The 22,293-nt window shown below is 37.4% G+C and overlaps 1 protein-coding gene across 1 annotated transcript in view; it reads right to left on the bottom strand.

The window, feature by feature from the left end:
- AMMECR1 (AMMECR nuclear protein 1) overlaps positions 1-22,293 on the bottom strand; it is an 88,916-nt gene that overhangs the window by 20,661 nt on the left and 45,962 nt on the right. The window contains exon 2 of the mRNA XM_015615987.2: positions 21,767-21,877. Within this exon, the coding sequence (XP_015471473.1) occupies positions 21,767-21,877 (111 nt within the window). The remainder of the gene's footprint in view (positions 1-21,766; positions 21,878-22,293) is intronic.

Below are 22,293 nucleotides of genomic sequence, written 5' to 3'. Positions count from 1 at the left end.
ACATGAGAAAAAAACAACCCACGTAAAGTTTAACTAAAGGAAAACATCATATGTATAACCAGAAATAGTTTCCCATCAAGAACTCATACCATACACTGAAGAGTTAAAGTAGAACCTACATTTTTCTGGAGTGGGGGGGAAGGCAAGATTTTTGTTGCAGATATTACCGAACACAACATAGTATTGAAATTCAGACTCCAAAGACCTTTTCTACACGGATCTGTGAAGAACTGGGAACACTAAAGAGATTTAAAGCATAAGGCCTATGATATCCAGCTAATGACTTCCACTGAAGATGTATCATAACTGGGTAACGCTGATGTAATTTTCCAGGCTAGCTTTGAAACTGCTGGAACCAGGCAGAGTTACCATCCTCTGCTCTGGTGTTCAGAGCAACATCAGAGATAACTCCTATAGCCACAAGCATACCAAAACCATCCCAAAATAACCTAATAACCTAATTCAACTTTCAAATACCCCAACATGGTGGGGGAAATTGTGATATTTCTGCCAAGGGAGGCAAAGATTTAGTTTCAGATAAGCACTGTTGAAGTGAGAGGAGTGGCTTTAAAGCCTAGGAAGAATAAATTCAATCCCTCTGACTCAGAGGATGTGCCCTGTGAACCCAGTAGGAGTTGCCCCACGCCTGGATCCCTTGTGGGGGTGGCACCCCAGGGTGTTCTGATTGGTTCTGTGCCCCTGGGGTTTCTCCCTTGCTATGTCCTTATTAGTCCCCAACCTTAAACTCTACCCTGGTCCTTCCCCATAAAACCCCCACCCTGCCTCTGCTCTGGGCTCTTTGCCTCTGGATTTAAGCTGAGTTTGCTCCTGTGTTGAATAAATGGTTTCCTGAGCTTAACCAAGCAGAAGCCCATCTCATTGAGTTCCATGTCAGCCACCAGTAACAGCAGCCTCCCTGGACATGATCCTGTGGCCCCGGAACGCAACAGAAAATTAGTAAATATACATATGTCAAGGGAGGATAATCAGAACACAAGCACAGCTCAGACCAAAAGTCCGTCTAATTTTAAGTCTACCTAGTACTAAGTCATTACCAAGAGCAGATGGAAAAATGAATGAATACAAGAATATGGTCACAGTAAATGTCCTGGGGTACCTTCCTAGAATACTCTCTGTGAATCCAGTTATTTATAGCTTAGTTATTTTGAGTCAGAGATGGGATTGCTGTACTTTAAAGCTCTTCTGAATTTTATTTTTTAAGTTCCTGTATACTTACAACATTTTACCCCCTTTTAAATAAAAAAACATGCTTAGAAACCCTAATCATCTTCCAAACCTAAACCCTAATCCTAAACCACATTGCTACTACAGGCTTGCTTATTTGCAGATGGCTCGTTTCCCCAAGGCCTGCTGCATCTCTGTCATACAACCAATCTATGCGAACACTACTGAGAAACACTCAGACATACAAGCTTTATTTCATAAACAAACAACAAATTCAGTTATCCCTACAAACAACTGTATGCACAGATACTGCTAATATTACTTCAAATCTGTTTCTCAAAATTTATGCATCCATCTTACCAAGAAAAACACTTCCCATATTGCAAGAATTTAAAGCCTTCAAAAGGTTGTGGTATTTTTCCCTTTTTTGCACAGCTTGGTACTGGAAGTTTGTCTTTGAATTTCAATTCCTATAGCTGCCAAAACCTACTGTAAATTTCAACTTTTTGAGGCAAAGGTTGTCTGTGTGCTGTGGGTATAAGTCTGACCCCAACAACGGTAGCAGTAGAACTCTCCAGCAAATGCCCACTCACCGAAGATCTGCTGCATTGGCAATGAGAGATGATAAACCACCTGTAATTTAGCATTCTTTAAGTTGCACAGAAACAAATCTCATCCCATGCTCGTGTAAGTCATGTCTCAGAGAACCATAGACTATCCTAAGTTGGAAGAGCCCCATCAGGATCATCAACTCTGGGCCCTGTTCAAGACACTCTAGCTCAGATACCCCACTTAAACTGAACTCATAATTTGAAATACGATGAGCCAAATCATAACAAATTTAAGCATTGATAAAAAGCTGAGATATGAAACCTTCAGGTGAACAGTGGGAGCAGGAAGGCACACAAAGGTGTAAAAGCCTCAAGGCACACAGAGGCAGCCAAGTGGTTCAGTTTCAGTGAGAGCAGTGTCATGCAGTGACCAGCATATGCTGAGCAGCAAGCTCAGCTGGCCTACTCCATTCTTCAGTAAATGACACTGACACTAACACCTTGTCTTCATGTAACCACCTCATGATAACTAAAATATTGCTATCAAATGATAGAGCAATTTCAATTATAACTAACTCCTGCTGAACTGCCAGGTGCTATTCCATCTGTACAGCATGCTGGAAAATTTATCCTCAACACCTCCAAGGCTACATACACTGGTGCACAGATCCTGTCTCAAAACTGCTGCTGGAGGTGAGAAAGCTGGCAGAATAAGACCAGAGATTTGGGTAACAGCCTCTGACACCACTCTGACTACACAGAGTATTGCTGTGATTTTATTCCTCCCTGTCTTCAGACCCATTTGGTCTTTCAAATTGCTTTGCTTGTGTTGTTTCATAAGTAAAACCCTAGTTTACCTAGAGAAATTTGTACTTCGTACTGACAATCAAGAACTGGAATAAAACCTAATGCAGGGAAATGCCAACAAGAGAACATCTACGGATTAGCTTCACATGAAATAGTCTCCTAAGAAAATTTATGAAACAAAAATTTTATCAGGTGCCAGTTTCAGAAGAACTACCTTAAAACTTTGTAACCTTTTCCTAATGAGTTTGGACATCACAGACTACTTCAAAAACCAAGATCTGTTTTATTGTGCTCTATATTACAGTTAGAATACCAGTCATCTTCTCAATCATTCTATTATTGTTACCATGGCCCGAACCCTACAGTAACTTCCAGATACCTTTGCAAAGCCTAAAAGCACACCAGAGCTTTGTAAAGTCACTTCACAGATGAACTGCTTTCATTTTTGCATTTCTCAATGCCTGATTAGCAGGAGACATATGGCATTAGAGATTGAGTTTGAACTTCATCTCAAACTCAGCCATTATCCTTGAGTTTGAACTTCATCTCTGTGGGTAGCACATAAAAAAACATCTATGACTGTTCTCATGATGCCAATGGAACAAGATGGTGTGCAGTAGTTCCTCAAGGGCAGCTTCCACATCATAAAAATCTCAGCTTTCAATGCTTGATAGACTGACACACTCTCAGAAGCGTCAGCAGATGTCAACACCTAGTCAGTAAGGATAAAAATCTTTGCATGAGCTTTTACTTTTGGCATCGCTGTTCTGGGAAGAAAGAGAATCAGTTGCTACAAGCAGTAGTTTAGCCCTTACCATACAATTCACACACTCTACAAACATCTATGGATGGAAATTCAGACCTGGACCTCTCCTGACATGTTACTGCACTTGCTACGTGCCTCTTGGTGACCAACTCCCATTGAGCAGAAAACAAGGCAATGCTTGCATTCCTCAAAAGCTTGTCACTGGTCTGAACTCAGAACAAAAAAACACCATGTAACTGTGGGTAATCAACAGTCTTAATTGGAACAGGTGAATCTGTACATATCTGTACTTTTATAGCCTTAGAATATGATTTTACAGGATTATTCAATGCTGTATTTTTCTGTCAATTCTTCTGTTAGGAAAAAGAACAAAATCTGGCATATTAAATACCAAGTATAAAAAATATTAACTCCAAATTTTTTAAAAATTTTAACTCCACAGAATGAAGGAAGGGTAAGTGGAAATAATCAGCAAAAGAAGTTGAAAAAATTAGGTGGAGTTCAAAACTACTTTTAAAGAAAATCCCAATAATTGTAAAATTGTTTCCCAGGCCATCTGTTCCTTTATGCCCAGAAACAGATGATATATATTGCTGTTGACTAAATGGAAGTACATAGTACTTCCATTTAGAGAGTTGAAAAGAGGCAGTGTCAAGCAAGGGGAATTCTACCTGGCCAATAAAAGGGCATTAGTTTTTCCCCATATAGTCTGGTCCATGATAAAAGTGAAGCAAGTAAAGTCAGAACTGAATCCTTTTTTTCAACTGAGGTTTATTTGGCTACAGGAAATGCTTATCAGTAACTTCATTTTCCAAGGACCACTCCTTGTGGAGGATGTGGGATATAGAAAAGCCTGCAAACACTTTAAGACTCTGAAAGTATAACAAGAAAAGGGAATTGTTTGAAGTATTTTGAGTTGCTGTGACAAGCAGCATGATGATTCAAAAAAAAATATATTCCTTACATATTTATGCTCCTTAAGACTACATCTTGTTTTCCATAAAATATCACTAGAGAAGCTCTTAGAACAACCTGTAATGATAGTATGTGCAGGTGAATCAAAATGAAATACATCATAGTGATCTCCATCTGAATTTCTGCGAGCCATAAAAATGCCTTAAAAAAAAAAGACAGCTTCAGTCTTTAAGCACCTAAGGCTCTTATATGTGATGTGGCATATGGGTAACAAACAGTAAAACACAAATTGGGGAAATGAGAAGTAGTAGTGGAGTTTCATTACTGTTTAGAAATGCTTCAAAATCCTTGTGACTGAATAAAAAAAGATCATTTAAAAAAGTTTAATAGCATATAAGCATCAAAAATAGTAAAGAAGGATTTTGATGCAGATGAATGGTGGTATTAAATGAATTAAATTCCTATTATTTTACTCATTGTTATTTAACAGCAAACACTAACGATGAAATTACATGCTAAAGCTCTTTTTTGGGGATAGTCACATCTACAGGCTGGACAAAGAGTGATGCAAAGGAAGCTGTCAAACACTGGGCATGAAGTAATACTCACTTTTATAGGAAGTGTGAATGAGACAGAGACATTAAGCGACTCATGCAATTTAGGAGGCTTACATAGTGAGTCAGTGAAAGAACTGAGACTAGAATCCAAGACTCCTGACTCTTAAAAATCTACTTTTTTGTGACAGCCTCTCAGTGGGCTCAGCCTACCATGTAGAAATGTGTCTCCCAAAAGATTAATCAAACAGAACTGATAAATTTAATGCAACTTAAAAACTAATTCTCCATTATTTTTATAGCTTGTTCTATTGTAGTCAATTTTTTTTAACTGGTTTCTGATATCGAACACAGTTAAATCAAACAATAACTTTCTGGCATCTAAACAATTCTTCAAATTCATCAGTAGACATATGAAAAGTAGGCAAAAGATCTTATTTTATGAACTATTACCCTCTTCTGAGAAACAGTACCTTGGCACTACTTTCAGATGGTAGGGAATAGACTTAAATCCTACCAGCTCTTCATTTACCTCAGTAAATGTAACCCTGAGATTCTGGAATTTTTTCACTGAGCAAATGAGAATTAGCAGAATTACCTTTGAAGACGTATTTAACAAAGAAATGGCCCTTTGTCAATGAACTCAGCCCAAAAGGCCCAAATATTGTTCTTCAATTAATTCAAAACCTCCTTAAATCAATAAGTGGCCAACTCACTGGATTTTAGGGAACAGCGAAGAAAAGACAACAGCAAGAGACACCTGGTGCCAGGGTTTCAGAAGAAAAAAAAGACAGTATTTATAGTTCCATTGCTAGGTTACTGAGCAGTGAAGTTAGTTCAGACTTTTACTTTTTCATTCAGTAACTTTAAGAGGAAGAAGTTAAGGAGCACTTAAGCAGATCACCAGTATTTTCCCAATAAAAATCAGCTCTCATAGCTTGGTTTGGCAGAGACCAGAGAAAACTAACAGCTTCCAAGTCACGACATACAATTAATTTTTAAGCCAGAAAAGCAGAGCGTGCTCTACTTCAGAAAGTAGAAATTATTATGAATACAATCCTCCTAGGTGTTAGCATAAGCCATCAGACAGCCCAATACAACCGTGAGGTCATCCTTCTACCGACTTTTACTTATGACCAGCAGAATCTTGTCAATTTAAATGGAGATTTCAAGGAGTAATTTAAATGCAACATCAAATCTCTTGAATGCAAGCAAAAAGCATTTCTTTATATTGTTCTTTTTTAGGGTCAGACTGGAAGAATTTCCAGGAAACAAAACAACTGTGAATGACGTGTTTTTTCCTGAACCCTCCCTTACATTTGAGAGACAGAAAGAGAAAGAACATTTATACTTCCTGCACATTATGTTGCCAAGTGGTAGTCACAGGATAAAAAGAGAAATACACACTTGTTGTGTGGCACAGAAGTACATCTCTGAAGTTCTCAGCTGATTTTATCAGCACAGCACCGCAGGTAACAGCAACAGCATTCCAGGTGGGACAAATAAAATACTGATCTGGCATTTTGGCTCTGGCATTTTGGCTCTTGAATCAATTTATTTATTTTTTTACTCCATGAAAGTGGAGTATGCCACAAAGTATTTCTTCTCCCTGAAACCAGAGATGTAACTTAATAGGAAGAAAGAAAAACCTGCTACTTTATTTTAGACAGTTATTTTAGTTTGAAAAGAATACCATTCCTTTTAAGACAAATCAGAGCCCATATATAAATTAAGCATTTAGAAAAGCTCATCAGAAAAGGCAACCTACGTTGGCTATGTAAGACAATTTAGTCTCTATTTTAGACAGCCAGCAGCTCCTAAAATAAGCTGTCTATATGTTCTCCTTATTTAATGGCTTCAACTACATTAAGAGTATTTTTATGAGCACACATATATTGCGGAAACCATACCCACAATTAAAAATCAAACCATACTGGTATTGCTCGTAAGGTTCTTGAGCCCTTGTTTTTCCATAAAAAAAAACACCAGTTGTTTAAATCAAAAGAAACCTTTACAGAATGTTTCTAGGAATCCTTAAAATTTCTAGACAAATCCTTATTTAATTTCTTATTCTGGCTACATGGTACAGAGCACACATGAAGGACTGACATGGTCTTGAGATGCTGCTCAGGGACTCTGCAGTCACTGTGAGTACCTGTTAAGACACAGAGCTAATGTGCACCTGCCCAGTGACCATGGGCTGAACCTCCTGGGGGTTTCACTACTGCTGGTTCCTCAATTAGGTCTGTCAGCCTTGTATACATAGCAGATGAAACCTCAAACTCCTCACTGACTAACCATGACAAAATCTCTTTTAAGAAAAGAAAGCTCACAAGAATGAAGTTCTAAAAGCCAACACTCCTATAAATTCATGACTTTTTAGCAGAAAGAAACAAAAATATTTTTTCTACTGCTCTGACAATTACCCAGAGAAATATTCTATCACACTGGATTCTTCCAAATAAATCTAGTTCATCATTATGCCACAATGATGTTACCCTGTGTAGACATGATGCCTGAAATTAATTTATCTTTCTTTCTGACATGAAGTATCAAGGAAACAACAAACACTTGTATGGATAGGTTTTTAAAGTTTAGGAGAATTCTGTGTACATGCTGTTACGGACTCCAAGTTGAAAAGTATTACCACAGAAGTCACCGCTCTTGCAACTTGCTCCCATCAAAAAGTTCAGTTAAAACTAAAAAGATCCACGAAGTAATATTGTAGGTTCCTGACTACATTCATAAGAGTTAAGTTTCTATGGCTTTAACTTCCTTACTGTTTCCTAAAACCAGAAATTGTTTTTTATATATACAGTATATATATATAGTGCTTCTGTGGTTTTAAAGGACTAACTGACCTTTCAAAAGGCCAAGTCAAAGACTCAATTTTTATCACAGTTTTAGTCTTGCAGGGCATGAGGGCATCATTTTGCATTACTATACAATATACCCTATTACACCAGAAAAAAAAAATCAAAATCTTCAGTTACACTGGCTTTAAGATGCAGCAGAGCTTCAGTAACAGCTCAGATGTACACCCTGACAGAGGTGTGTTAAATCCAAAGTTTTCCCATCACACAGGGCAGTGAGAGAGAGGGGAGCTTGAAGCACACGAAAGCCCAGAGTGAGCAGTTACTATGCATTTGCCCAGATGTAGGTGGAGAGCTGCAACTGCTTGTTTCATCCATTCCATACCGTACAAGCTGAACCAAGGCAGTTTGGGACATCCGCCACCTCACAGCTGCCTGTGCTGGGAATTGCTCCACACAGACCCCAAACATCTAACTACAAGGGAACATCAGGTCCACATCTGTATACAGGTGGCATCTTCACAGGGGGCAGCTTCTTTTCTGCCTTTTCCTGTATCATCCCTCACCTGTCTATAGATTATAAATCCTGATGGGATAAATGACAATGGAATTCAAAAATGCATGACAGCTGGTGTCGTAAACATTCGGGAAGCTGAAAGGTGTCAGTTCCCACAGAAATGTCTTGGTTTGCTACATAAAAACTAAACCCACAGCACCTAAAACAATCTCCCAGCATAACACAGTAGGCTTGTCATAGTGATTCCAGATGCTTGTTTAAAAACTGAGCAACAAAACTGACCAGAATTTGGCATGCAGGTTTTTGTTTGGTGAATACATGATAATAGACTAGTCAGAAAACTCTTAACTGAGCTCCAACTGGACTAAATTATAATGTCACTAAAAGGCTTTTCAGCAGATGGCAAAGTTTAGAAAATGAAAAAAAATGAACAACTCAATTACACTTAGTGTGAGCAACATTAACCGCTCAAATCTCTAGGAACATAAAAAGAAATCTCTAGAATTCTTTACCTCTGAAACTTAAAATGAAACTGTTTTTCAATCAGGACTTTAATTTATCCATCACTGTGATTTCAAATATATATATATAATCAGGTTAACTATAAGGAAAGCAAAAGGCATGGTAGATTATGCAGTAAATCAATTAAGAAGCACAAATATTACAGAATCACAGAATAGTTCTGAAAGAGACCCTAAAGATAATTTTATTTCAACCCCCTGCTGTGGGCAGGGACAGCATCCACCAGATCAGGTTGCTCAATCATATTTGCTTATGTGAGGTATTGAGTAAATGGTTCATAGAAAAAGATTAAGACAAGAAAATATGCTGAAATATGAAGGCATTAGGAAATATTGTCTGAGAAATGAAAGGTAACAGGTTCCAGTGTTGAAATTCTTTAACAAACAATAAACTGAGAATAACCCAAGGTCCACACAGCCTTACAGACTGGAATACAACCACTCAAAATACAGAACACAGAATAATACCCTGGCTTGTTTCCCAAGATGTGTTTCATCAATATCACAACTCAACTTGGATTATGTTCAAACCAACTGTTTTTTAGCCAAGCAAAATCTCTTACTCATCCTGTGAGTACATCTGCAGAGAGATGCAGATCTGAGTGCTGTCAGCATAGAGGATGGTAAATGAGCTCATATCATCTTACTAATTCTCAGTGTTTTTATAAATACAGTAAAAGATAGGCACAAGATGAATACCCTGTGGTACATCACATGTAATAAGATGTGATGTGACACATGACATGTTATAAGACCTCAGTTAAAGAAATGGTCCCTCCTTATTTCATGAGACCTGGTTTCTAGGCACTTGCTCCCACTATCATGAAACTGTTCTAGAATGCAACCATCAGAACTGCTGCATCAACATAATTTAATTCCTACTTAAGGGAACAAGAAAAACTTAACATTTTTTCTGTTCATTTTGCATGTGTGCAGGTTTTTATTTCATATATGAATCTCATTAAAAGATCAAGCTATGATTCTTCATTACCTCTACAAATCCCCAACTGAAAAAGAGAGAGTTTTAGATATATAAACACATTCTATACATCTGGAAGCTTTACTTCTTGCATTTCCTTCCCTTTTCTTCCACACACAAGCTGTCTGTAAGCTATCTTCTTACTCTCCTTTCAGCAACTCTGCCACTTCTCTCTCGCTCATGAGAGAGGGTCATCCTTTTATTCCTTCCAGATTCCTGTCAAATTCTGTCTACTTGGGGTGCCATGTTCTGTACCACCTGCAACCTACTCAGCTTACAGAAGTGCCTGGATGGGGCACTCACAAACCACTCTCATCTACGCTCAAGATGCCCAAGCAACAGAACATTTGCAAGCTCAGCTAAACAGTACATGCAGTTCAGTGTCTGCCAGCTGTTACTCTGTATATGTTTTTCACTCTAAACCAGGTTTTGAGTAGCAAATAAAAACAGCTGAAGTGGAATGAAAGGAAGTTCTGAAATGAAGAAAAGACAAAAGGTCCAGGTTAGGCTACATCTGTCCATAGCCTCAGAAACTGTGACTCGGTATTCAAGGAATGCATTTAAATCAACAGCATAACATACATTTAAAATGTCTGCTTATGAGTAAGATATTTTAAATCACATCATCTTAGAGAAAATACAGGCCAAATTCTTCTGCCTTTGAAGGTAGTAGAGTTTTGCCATTCACTGCACTGAAGTCTAAACCAGGAAAGGACTATTCTGTCCATGTGTGTATTCAGCTTTTAACTAGAAACATCTAGTTCAAGATGTTCAGAAACATCTTGCATTGCTACATATGTTTAACTAAGGGACTTGTAGCCAGACCAACCGAAGCCCAACTATTCAATGTTAAATGAGGATACAGTGTGAACACAGAAAAAACTGGTTTAGTCATAATCATACCATTAGAGATACAATTCAACACATCTAGCTAAAGTGGTTAATATTTAAATGGAAATAGATTTCATTACCCTTCTAAAAAGTGATTCATGAAACGTTTCACATCCTGAATGTCAGGAATGCTTTAGTCATAGACTGTCTTGTGAAATCATATGTAACAGCTCTTGGAAATTCACATTTTTTTGGGGGAGGGGAAGAGCATGCATTGTAGACTTCCACAAAACTGAAGAGGGTTTTCTGAGTAACAAACCTGAAAGTCACCCTTTCAGTAACTGAAAAAGCTGAGCACACAAAGAGGGGTAGCTCTGACAAATGAGGCTGCATGCAGCACGGAGACCTCCACACACAAATCAAAGCTGCTGCTCTTTGCAATGAGGGATTAGCAGCCTAGGTCAAAGGAAAAAAAGCCTCTCTGTAGCTAAGTGAGCAAACTGCAGAATGCATCCTCAGCACAGATGAGAAAGGGCCAGCTAACCAGCTTGCAAATTGTGCAGAAGCTTCTGGAACAGAAACAAAACAAGCATCAGTTTCTTGACAGAGTATGTAAAATATTTCTGCTGAAAAGTAGTGATGCCCTGCTGTCAAACCAAGGTTACAATGACCTGTCAAATATTTTAAAATTACATTTCCCCTTTCTCTTCTTTGTGTTCACTTATATAAAAAGCATTTTTTCTTCATGGCCAAATGAACACATTACATGTGAGGCTTTAACAACAATACCTGGAAATAACTGGCCTACAGATAATACACGCAACTCTTTTAACTCCAATAAGAACTGAAGCTGTTAAATGCACCTAATATGCACATAGAACTTTCTTCCTTCCATACAGAAACCTCTTTCAACATTTGTACAGTCACATTTTATTTTTGCTTTACATGGATGCTTCAGTTAAATGGGATATAAGCCAATATTTGAAGAAAGTAATTTCTTAATATTTTATTACATACTAAATATATTTTTATTCTACATCACTCATTTTAGCAACATTAAATGAAAGAAATGAAGAGTCTCCTGAAGTAAGAGATACTGTTTGAATGTACCAGTGTGGATGCATTTCTAATCTGGCTTTTATTTATCAATAAAGCACTAAGAATATTACTCATAATTAAGCTGGTATCTAAAGTAGCAAATAAATTGCATGTTACAAGAAGCTTGACACCTATTTCAGTTTGTGGTATTATAGAAGTCATAGAATTACTTGAACTAGAAGTACCAGAAAGTTGTACTGTTCAAAAAAACCCAGGAGCTTTTCTTCTTTTCCCCCCTGTAAAATCAAAACTAAGGGAATTCTAATGAACTGAAAAATACAGTAACAATAAAAAGTCACCTTTCCTTGCTGGTAAAAGTTTGCAATACCTGATTTCATATACAGACTTAAACCACAACTGTTAATAATTGTCATTAAAGGGCTCTTTCACTGAAGCTGGGACTGCAGCTTCTGACAGATGGGGTTTCCAGGAGCTGTGCCCAGGCTCAGAAGAGCACTTCCTAACATCTACACCAGTTCCCCAAGTCCTTGTGGGAGTTATTTATATATTGTAGTTCTCCAACCTGAAAGACTGCTTGCCTGACAACTGACCCATTAATGCAAGTAAGCTGCACTAAGAAACAAAGATTATACCACTGCACTGGAACAGCGAACCTAAATTTACACATGTGAGCTGACACTTTGTAGCCTACATATTATACTTAAAATGTAGGCACATGTCACCATTCCTGTACAGAGAATATCCTTGCTTGAAGAACTGAGTGTTACCAGTCCTGCAGAAATTTGTACAGATAGCCAAAAAAAAAACAACCCTCTTCTCCACCATGGTCAAAAGCTATTCTTCACATTTAAATTACAACTATAGTTAGAAAATTTTTAATTAAAAGTCTTGAAAACTCAAATAAAACTAAGAATCTTTGAGATTAGAAATATTTTTTTGTTATATAACAAATATTCATAAGTAATGGCTTATTTGCATACTTTTGCAGCAGTAAGATGCTTTGTGAACTGCATCAACAAAGTTATTTACAGAGCTAAAAACATAATAAAAGTACATTCAGTTTTTTTGGCTATCCCAAATATACACTCATTTAGAGCATATACAGCACTCCGTACATTTTTTTCTAAGGAGTACAATTGAAAATGGCAGAATCTGAAAAGTGCATCTGCAATTCAAAGGAAAGAGACAAACCTGGAGTGCTTCTGTCCATAATATAGTATTTCTAAATTGATGTTAGAAAAGAAAAACCTGGTTATTTTCAGGTAAGTAGATATTCCCCCCTACAATGAACTGGAGATGAACGGGAATAAAACTCCAGTCATTTGTAAACTATGAAGTTCAAGAAGTCTTTCAAGACTTTCCTGGGTGTTGTTTCTCCCTCCCTACTCTGATGTCACTTGCTCACAAATATACACAAGTATGAGTTGAAAGTGTGCAGTGATTGGGCCTCTAAGACTTTAGGACTCCCTCAGAAGGAGGGAGTGTTATAGTGAGCAGGGATAACAAAGGCTTTTGGAGGCCAGTTCCCCACACCCAGTTTGTGCTATTTCTTATTTATAGTCTTAAAAGGAAGCATCAGAAAACACCTAAATGGAGGAGGTGCTGACAGACTGAAAACTTTGAGACTCCTTTCCCACAGTGCCTCCCACACAAAACTGGAGAATTTAAGATTTTAACAGTTTATAAGCATGTAACAATTCTTTTTCCTGTGACCTTGCCTAATCTCCACCTGGTATTAAACTGGCACTGGTACTCCAACTGGTATTAAAACATCAGATTTCAGTAAAAATCAGTTCCTTGAGCCAAAGCATACTTCTACTGGACAAGGTACAGCTGCACCTCAATTCCCAGTGTCTCACTTAGGATGTCTCCTATTTAGTACATATAAGCACTGGCCAGTGGGATGTTTTACTGCCCTCACAAGAAAGTTGTGGAAAACATCCCTTGCTCTATACTAAAAATAAATACCTCCTGCTAAGCTGAGAACAGCCAGAGAGAAAAACTCACCTGGAAGCAGGGAACTTCTATGCCAACTTTTTCCATTGTCCTGCTTCCAAATAGACAAATTCTTTATTTACAATGTAAGTGCTCTGAGTCACACTTTGCCTATGCCTCTGTCTGCTGTGAGCACATTCCTATCTTGTATTCTGCAGCACTGGCCCATAGCTCAGCACATCTTTGTAGAACTTCAGAAATCAGTAAGTCACCAAGAGTCTCAGAAGAAAGCAAATGCCATTCTAAAAGATTTTTAGGCAATGCTTTGATGATATTTCCCTTAAGACTATAATATAAAGAGATTAAAAAGTTGACTAAAACCCATGGAAGTACCAACAACTACCTGTACTAGTAAAGGAAAAGTAAGTTATGGCAATATGGAACTTTGCTAGGAAAGCCAGGGTGGCCAGTTCCCCACTGTCTCCACCGTCCCTCCCCAAACACTTTTGTCAAGTAATATCCAAAGACAAATAAATATCTGACTTAGAACCAAACTAGTGTTTCAATTCAGCTAGAACTCTCCTTGAACTTACAGGGCATGCATCATTCTGTTCACATGATAGGAGACTGTGTGGAAAGAACATGAAATACAAGATCATCATGGGAAAGACTGGAGTCACAAATAACATGGCTCCTCCCTGACACCCATCTAGAAAGTCTGAGTAACTGCTGGACACAGTTCAATCAAATTTCAGCAGAATCTGATTTATTCAAAATAGCATGAGTTACATCAACTAATGAAAATTATCTTGATTGAGCATCTCTTTTTCTCAGCACACATTTTATAAGAAGTACATTTTTGAAACTCTCAATTTTTCATGCATGTCTTTTAAATAAGATAATGAAATAAGTATTTCAAACCTGGCCATTTCCTTAGTTACGCCAAATTCTACTGCTGAGACCTTAAATTCATGACAGTAAGTTTAAGTCTCAGTAAAACCTCCTCTAAACTTAATGGAGCCATTTTATACAGATACAGCAATTGTGTATTACTTTTTAACTATAAAATTTATTTTCCCTTGATTTTCAGGTACCTTTCATAAACAGTCAACTCCCAGAGTAAGTTTACTCTACAAAACATAGTAATGCATTCTCCTGTGCCATTCATATTCCATAATTCAGTCTTCCCAGCAAAACAGTAAAATGGTTATCAATATCTGATAACCCTGGATCTATTGATGCTTTGGGAGAGCATCATTATGCTCTCCTCCTTTCATAAGGATAATAAGCTAAGGACTGGCCTTCCATTTGTGCCATTTTCCTTTGCTTTCTTACAAGTAGTGTTGCTAAGGAAACAGACTCTCATGTACCATTAGGTCCAAGGGTCTAGCAAGGTTTTTCTCAGGAATAACAGAGTAGCAATTACAAAACCAGGGGTTTTTGTTTTGTTTTGATTGTTTGTTTTTAAATGAAGAAAAAAATTAAGGCAGAATTACTACATTCTCAACACATGCAATATGCAAAAAACATATATTCCCTAGGACATGCTCCTCTCTTCTAAACAACAAGATTTTCTGTCCTAACAAAATAAGGAGAAGCATTTAACCCATCATTAAAACAAAAATTTGGTGGTTTTTTTTCACTTAAAGAGCCAGTATGGTATTTAGCTTTGCCCTTTGAGAGAAGGCAGCATACAGTTCTGTTAAGCAGCAGCTCCCTGAAGTAACAACCTGGCATTGTGTGTGTAAAATCATTACAGACCTATTTACTGAACTGACTCAAAGTAACTAAGCCTGACTCAATAAATTCAGATCTATATACTTCATTTGGACTCTCTGTTATTGTGGGTTTATACCACAAACCATTTTATTAATAAACATATTCCACTAGAACAGATCTTAGGATTTACCCAAATTAAAGTTTATTATTTGTAAAGTCACTATCTACAAGCAGAGACAAAGCAACTAGCTTTTATTGGCCTGGATAAAATTTAGAAATATGAACAGCTCCAAGTTTCAGTAAAGTCTTACCTATATACAGATTATACGGCAGGCAAAGTCATGAGCCAATACAAAATGTCTGTACATTAAAATAATTTTGCTTCAGTTTCAAGAGGTAATCAGTAAATACATAAGAGATCACAGTGCTAAAACCTTAATTTTATATTTTAACAAAAGTATCTTTGAGAACGAAAAGGAGTTCTAAGATACAACATCATTAATACTTCTGGAGGGCAACACTATCATATATATATATATACACACACACACACACACACACACACACACACACATCTTCTAATTTGTAAAGTGAAGTTGAATGCTGAACTGCCTTAATATACTTCAGCCCAGTTTGACTCTCTGAACACATATGTGCTATATATTACATGCTATATAAGAATACACATGCATGTATAATAAATGTGTTCAGTACTTAGGCATTTCAAAATGTCTTTAAAGCACAGCAAATGCTCAGATACATCTTTCTTCTGCTAAGTAGTTTAGTGATACAAAATTGCAACAAAGTGATGAGAAGAAACCCTTCTCTCTGCTGCTGCCTGGCAGGTGAGCAGAACCTGCCTTATATTGGGCACTGGGAAATGCTCATAGCACAGCAACATTATCAACTACCAACCCAAAGGGGCCCGAATTACCAGAACAGCAGTCCTGCAGCCTCTTCAATATCCTTGAATTCTCCTTAGGAGCCCCCATCCTGGTCTGAGGGAAAAGCACTCAGTACACACTCTTAAGTGTCAGTTTGGCACCCCACTTCCTACCTCCCCAGGAATGTAGGATGCTCTGAAATCACTCCTACAGAACAACCTTGTAACTCAGTAAGGGAATATGATGGTTTAACTGACAGTTGTTTATGCTGGAGAAGAGGCCCAGGAGAGATCTTACTGCTCTCTCTATCTGAAAGGAGGCTGTAGCCAGGTGGGGTCAGCCTCTTGTCCCAAACACCAAGTGATGGACAAGAAAAAACAGCCTCAAGTTGAACCAGGCATTATTTAGACTGGCTATTAGGAAACATTTTCCCACCAAAAAGGTTTTCAAGCATTGAAACAGGCTGTCCAAACGAGTGGTGGAGTACCCAACCCTAGAGGGATTTAGAAGCCATGTAGATGTGGTACCTAGAGACATGTTGGAGTGGTAGGCTTGGTAGTGCTGAATTAATGGTTGGATTTGATGACCTTAAAGATGTTTTCCATTGTAAACAATTCTGTGATTCAATGTGAAAGATGAGTATCTGAGGAGTCACAGCTGCCTGCAGTCTTACTGGCTCAACAAGCTTTGACAGCATGTACGGCATTTTTATTCTTTGAACTTAGTGGATTTTATAGGTTGAACCTCCCCCTAAAAATTTCACCCTTCATGACTACAACTTGCTGTTAAGTGGGAGGTAAGCGTTACACATTCCAGAGGGTTATTGTCTCTGGTTTGTCACACGCTCTGTGGTACACAGTGGTTGTCTGTCCACTCAACTGGACAGAACCATGTTACCACATATGGCCCTAAGCACCTCTTCTCACTTGGAGATCTGCACCCTCTACCTCAATAAGGCAGCTCTGAGAACTCAGATGTGACCAGCAGGCACCTGCTTTTCACAGATACCTACAAATGGAAAGGAACCTTCCTGACTTTAAAAACAATGTTAAACATAAAAGAACAGCATAACCCTGGTGAGTTCAGGCTGTCATGAACTTACACTGCTCTCTGCAGAGTTTAATTTCAAGTATGATAATGTAAGCTTCATCTCATAATTATCAGGTGTTTTTCACTGACAGGCACCAGACAATTGTTTTTTGACAATTAAAAAAAAAAATTGTTTATTGACAATTTAAAAAAACCAACTTTCAGCAGTGGTCTACATAAATCAAAGCCAAAAGCAAGAGAGACTGCAAAGTATTATCAGTGGGCCACACAGAAGCAACAATATGCTCTGAAATATTACATTAAATATTATTTTCACAAATTAATTCAACCTATAACTGCTGTCAATAGTGAAGGTCACAATAACTGTAATTCCCTCAACTCTGCAGTTCAAAAAATTGCAGTCAGATGAATGAGTATGCTTTTCTCTATATCAATGGTAATGACTGCCTACACACATAGCAACACTGCTTGGTGGTAAAGGTTTTAGGAAGTTAGCACTGACATGTGCCACTGATTACAGGGTTAGAGTAGTAAACTCAAATGAACACTTGAAGGAAGTTGTCCTGTCTGTACAAATACTTGTCACTAGTCTTTAGCAAATAAGGCCAGCATCAATCTTAATGTGATCAGTCATTAAATATTTTTCAATTTTACCCCTTAAACTAGCTTGCCATACTGCTCTTACCACTGGATGATAAAACTTTGGAACGGGATTCCTCCTGTTACTGTTTTTGACAGAGAGAGCAGGGAATATTATAACAACAAGGACTAAGACTCTTGAGATTGCTGACAAAGACAGAGCAGTACTTGATGCCAGCAGTAGCCAAATCCTCATATGGTATGTACACCCAAATTGAGTTATGAGAAAGTTGGGTCACAGATTTCATTTTCTTCCATCTTGTGCTTCTCATCCCAAGCTTCTCTTAGTTTTCTTTCCTTGATAAGCCACATCGACTGAGTGTCCGACATCGGTCCTATTTCCCTCAGTGGAGTGAAGTAGAATACACAACAAAAAGACTGATTGCATCATATAGTCAGTAGAGACAGGTCTATGCTAGTTAAAGGAAGGTAGGTTAAACCCAGTTTTCAGCCATTAGGTTAATACACTTAAGCCTTGGAGTCCTCCAATTGTTCTTTACCTCTTTCTTCTGGGACAGCAGACACTGCCATATAACATCTCCCTATACCTGCCTGTTGTCTATCTCCCTCCCCAGATACATATTCTAGCCTTGACAGGCTAAACCAACACAGAGTTAAAAATTTATGCACCTACACTTTTGCATCCAATAGGCAAAAAACTATTACTTCAAATTCTATGAAATAGATTAATAACTAAAACAAAGAACTGAAACAATTTTGCTCAGTATCTCAAGTGTATAAAAGTAGGAGCTTAAAACTTCAGTACCAAAACCTAAGTCTTACTGCTGTAGAGAAAACATGAAAAAGTAATTTATCAATCTGTTATGAAATTCTGTGGTAACCTGCTTCCAAGTTCAGAGTAATTTCTTGAAGGAGTTGTAAAACATAAGGTATTTTTATAATCTGAATTGGTTTATTTTTATGCATTCAGGTGGGACAGCCAATTAAACACATTCACTCTAAAGGACTATTTTGCCCATGGTAAAATTTCTTCATTCTAAAATGCAATATTCCACACTGTAGAATATTTGGACATGGTTTATCTCCTAGTAAAATGAAATAGAAATCAAGTGTGCATCTCTCTCTCTCCATAAAGTTCTGCAGAAGATTTTAATAGTACACATCTTTTCCCCTATGTTTCACTGATATAACTGAATTGAATTTAACATGCAGATTTTATAAGGAATGCAGTAATAGCTTTTTTGAATCTGAGTATTCTCATCCCTCCTCAGAACGTAGGCAGATGCATCCAATTAATGATGAATCATTCCACATAAACTTCCTGTTTAGAACATACTAGCAATATCAGCACGACAACCTGTAGAGCTCAAAATGGTCACAGATCACCATTTTTGGTTACAGACTCAAAAAAGTGTAGGGTGAGGATGTCCCAAGGAAGAAACTGTTCACTCCAGATTGCTAGATGAACTATCTTTATGCTGCTTCAAAGGAACTATACCACTGCATGCAGACAGAGATGTGTATGCTACACACTAGATATGATACACAGCCTGAGATCACCACCAGAAATACTGAAATTTATTTACTGTGATCCTAAGGACTATTCAGCATATTTGCAATAAAATAATGTGTGAAGGGAATTGTGGATGTTTTGATTGCTAAGCACCAGGGCATTTAAAAACAGCTATTCCTTTGTACCATTTAACTGACTGAAAGCTGTGTCACAATTCCACAGAAGGTGCTGAAAAAATTAAGAATGAATTAGACAAACAACCTGGTTCAGTTTATTCATGCTATATCTTCAAAATAACTGAAGAAAAGTGCCTCCCTGTGTCAAAGGAAAATAAAGTCAGCAGTCATCTGACTGCATCCTCAAAGTTCTGGTCAAGTTCCACCTTCTGCAGTAGAGCCTATTCTCATTCTACCTACTTTGTTGATTAATTTCTGCCTAAACAAGTTTTTCCCTTTCAGGAAAGGGAATCACATTTTCTGTAGCTGCCTATTACCCATATACTGCTGGAGCAAGCTATAATGTCCCAGTTTCTAACCCTTCCTAGGGAGGCCTGCCAAGCTCCAAACTCTCAAAGCCCATGGACATTCCAATGGTGCTTCCTTTACTCCTCAAATGCTCTCTTCAGGAAGCTCCATAGTTGAAAAGACTGACCACAAGAAGGAAACAAGTCACCCTCTCTTTCATTTTTTTATATAATGACTGATAGAAAGGAACACCTTTTTTGTACATTCCTATATGAACTCAACATTTCAGTGATCATATTTGAAGCTTGTTATTTAAAAAAAAAAAAATAAAGCAATCTGGAAACATTTTAGCATTTTAGGTACCATAAGTATAAAAAAGATTTACCATAAAAGGTAACAAAATTCAATATGCACTAAATGTGATATTTTATTTTAAAGCAAGTTAAGTGCTTATGAAGATTTTTTTTTAAAAATAGGTTGGTATATAGTTCCATTTTCCTCATCTTGAAAATTAATGATCTATCCTCTAAAAAGTCTAGTATAAACTGACACAGCATGTGGCCATCCTGTAAATACTGCACTGAAATTATTTCAGTTCCCTTTAATTTTCATCATTTTTCATGTATTTTGACTTCAGCTTTCAGAGTTAGATAGCAGTGACAGGGATCTTATAACTAGTTTTAAAGGTATTTAAGAGTGCAGCCCTATCTGTTTCGTGAGAATGGAAAAATCTATGAGGAACAAAAACTATTTTCTTGAGCTACCACCTTATTCATAGCCTCAGGGGGAAATTTTCTGTACAAATTCATTGTTCTTGATCAGGCATACATAAAGCATATAACTAAATTAAACACTCTCCAGTACAGGGGGAAAGTTGTTTTTCATTCAGTCTGGCTCACTAACCATTAACATTTTAAGCCTTTTAACTGTCAACAAAGAAATTGCTTTGAATTTTATTAAAAGGTTCTTCTCACTGACCATTTTGAATGCTGAGGTTTTAAAGGACTCAAGCAGAAAGATTCCAGAGTGCATAATAAAAAAATTGAACATGATAAAGATACCTAGGTCTTTCAGAAATTCGTAAGGGCACCAGGAGATGAACAGTTATCTTCTTCAAGCTCAGCAGAGAAACATGAAATGAGCTTCAGGTTGCAACTAACCAGGGAGACACACAAGAAAGAACATCTCCCATTCTAATACGATTTAATGCCAGAATGGACAAGGTATTTTAATAGCTGAGGAAGATCCTGTAATGGACAAAAGCCTCAAATCTAAAATGATCTGGAAGCACTAATTATTTTAAGTGATGACAATTTTAGAGGTTTATACATGCCAGAAGGCAGCTTCTATTTTAGAGCACAATAAAGTCTATTGTAACTGAGAGGAACAAAATTCCACTAATTCTTTAGAGAATAAACTTAAGAAAACTCTTAGAAAAACAAGTAGAAAGCTTGCTATTAGCTCTAGTGATGAACTTACTAGTTTTCACTCTATTCAAAGGAAATGGAACAATATTAAAATGAATGAATTTATGTGTAGATCAAAACATGAAGATTATGCTGCCAGGAATTGAAGGATTATCATCATCACTTACCTCCCTCATCCAGAAGCTTCCCACTCAGGGGCTGGGATGTATCTGAAGAGTAACATGTAATGGAAATTTGTAGCATTAAATTAACTGCAGCTGATTGGAAGCACCTGATGGAGAAGAGGTGAGAATACCTGCTGTTTTAGAAGTGTGAACAGGATAATTCCCAAATCCGTCTGGTTTTCTCGCCTGACATTAACTAGTAAGGTTAAAATTTGTCTGAACACTGGAAAAATATTGTAATAACCAGTTACAATAAACTACTGGAAAGTAGTTTACAGATAATAAAATGAGAATAGGCTCAACTTACAGTTTTTAACTGCAAGCATAACCTTGTGACAGCAGTAGTCAAATATCCAGGCACTACTCTTACCAGAAGGAAAGAGGTTTTCATTGACCCTTTCATTGACCCAGTGACACAGCCAAAAAACCCAAAACAAACCAAAGCACACCCATAATCTCCTTAACAGACTAGTTAAATATGTAAGTCAGAGCTACAGAAAACAAATTCTTACCTAGTAAGTGTGTACTCCCTGAGTCCTGAATGCAGGTTCATGGCGGAAAAAGTACCTATGCATCCACGCAATCGTTTATCTCGACCAATCTTCCATGTTACAAACAGTGGGCTGTGTTAGGGAGAAAAAGAGAGAGATGATCACAGGAGCAATTTTAATGGTGTGAAATATCTGCAACAGTGCCCTTTCATTTCAGGCAACAGGGGGCAAGTCTCTAAAATAACTATATCTGAACAGGCCATAGCAGTGAGAAATGTTCTTTTCAATTATTTTGACTGTTCTAGAAACATTGTTCATGTTGTAATAAATTAATATATGAATAAAAATTTGAAAAGGTATAAATAAGATATATGTATTTGTAATAATATAAAATACAAAATGTAAAAAGTCCTTCTCCGGGTCTGGTTGGGATTTCCCTGCGAAAAGCAACAGATTACAACCAACACCCAGATAACGAACTCAAGCAGGCACATCAGCTCAGAAAATAGACAGGACGAGGGCCATCAAGAAGACAAAAGGACTAGCTC

The sequence above is a fragment of the Parus major genome, unplaced genomic scaffold, assembly GCF_001522545.3.
Source record: "Parus major isolate Abel unplaced genomic scaffold, Parus_major1.1 Scaffold306, whole genome shotgun sequence".
NCBI lineage: Eukaryota > Metazoa > Chordata > Aves > Passeriformes > Paridae > Parus > Parus major.
The sequence above is the reverse complement of the archived record's forward strand: the minus strand, read 5'-3'. Positions and strand labels throughout refer to the sequence as shown.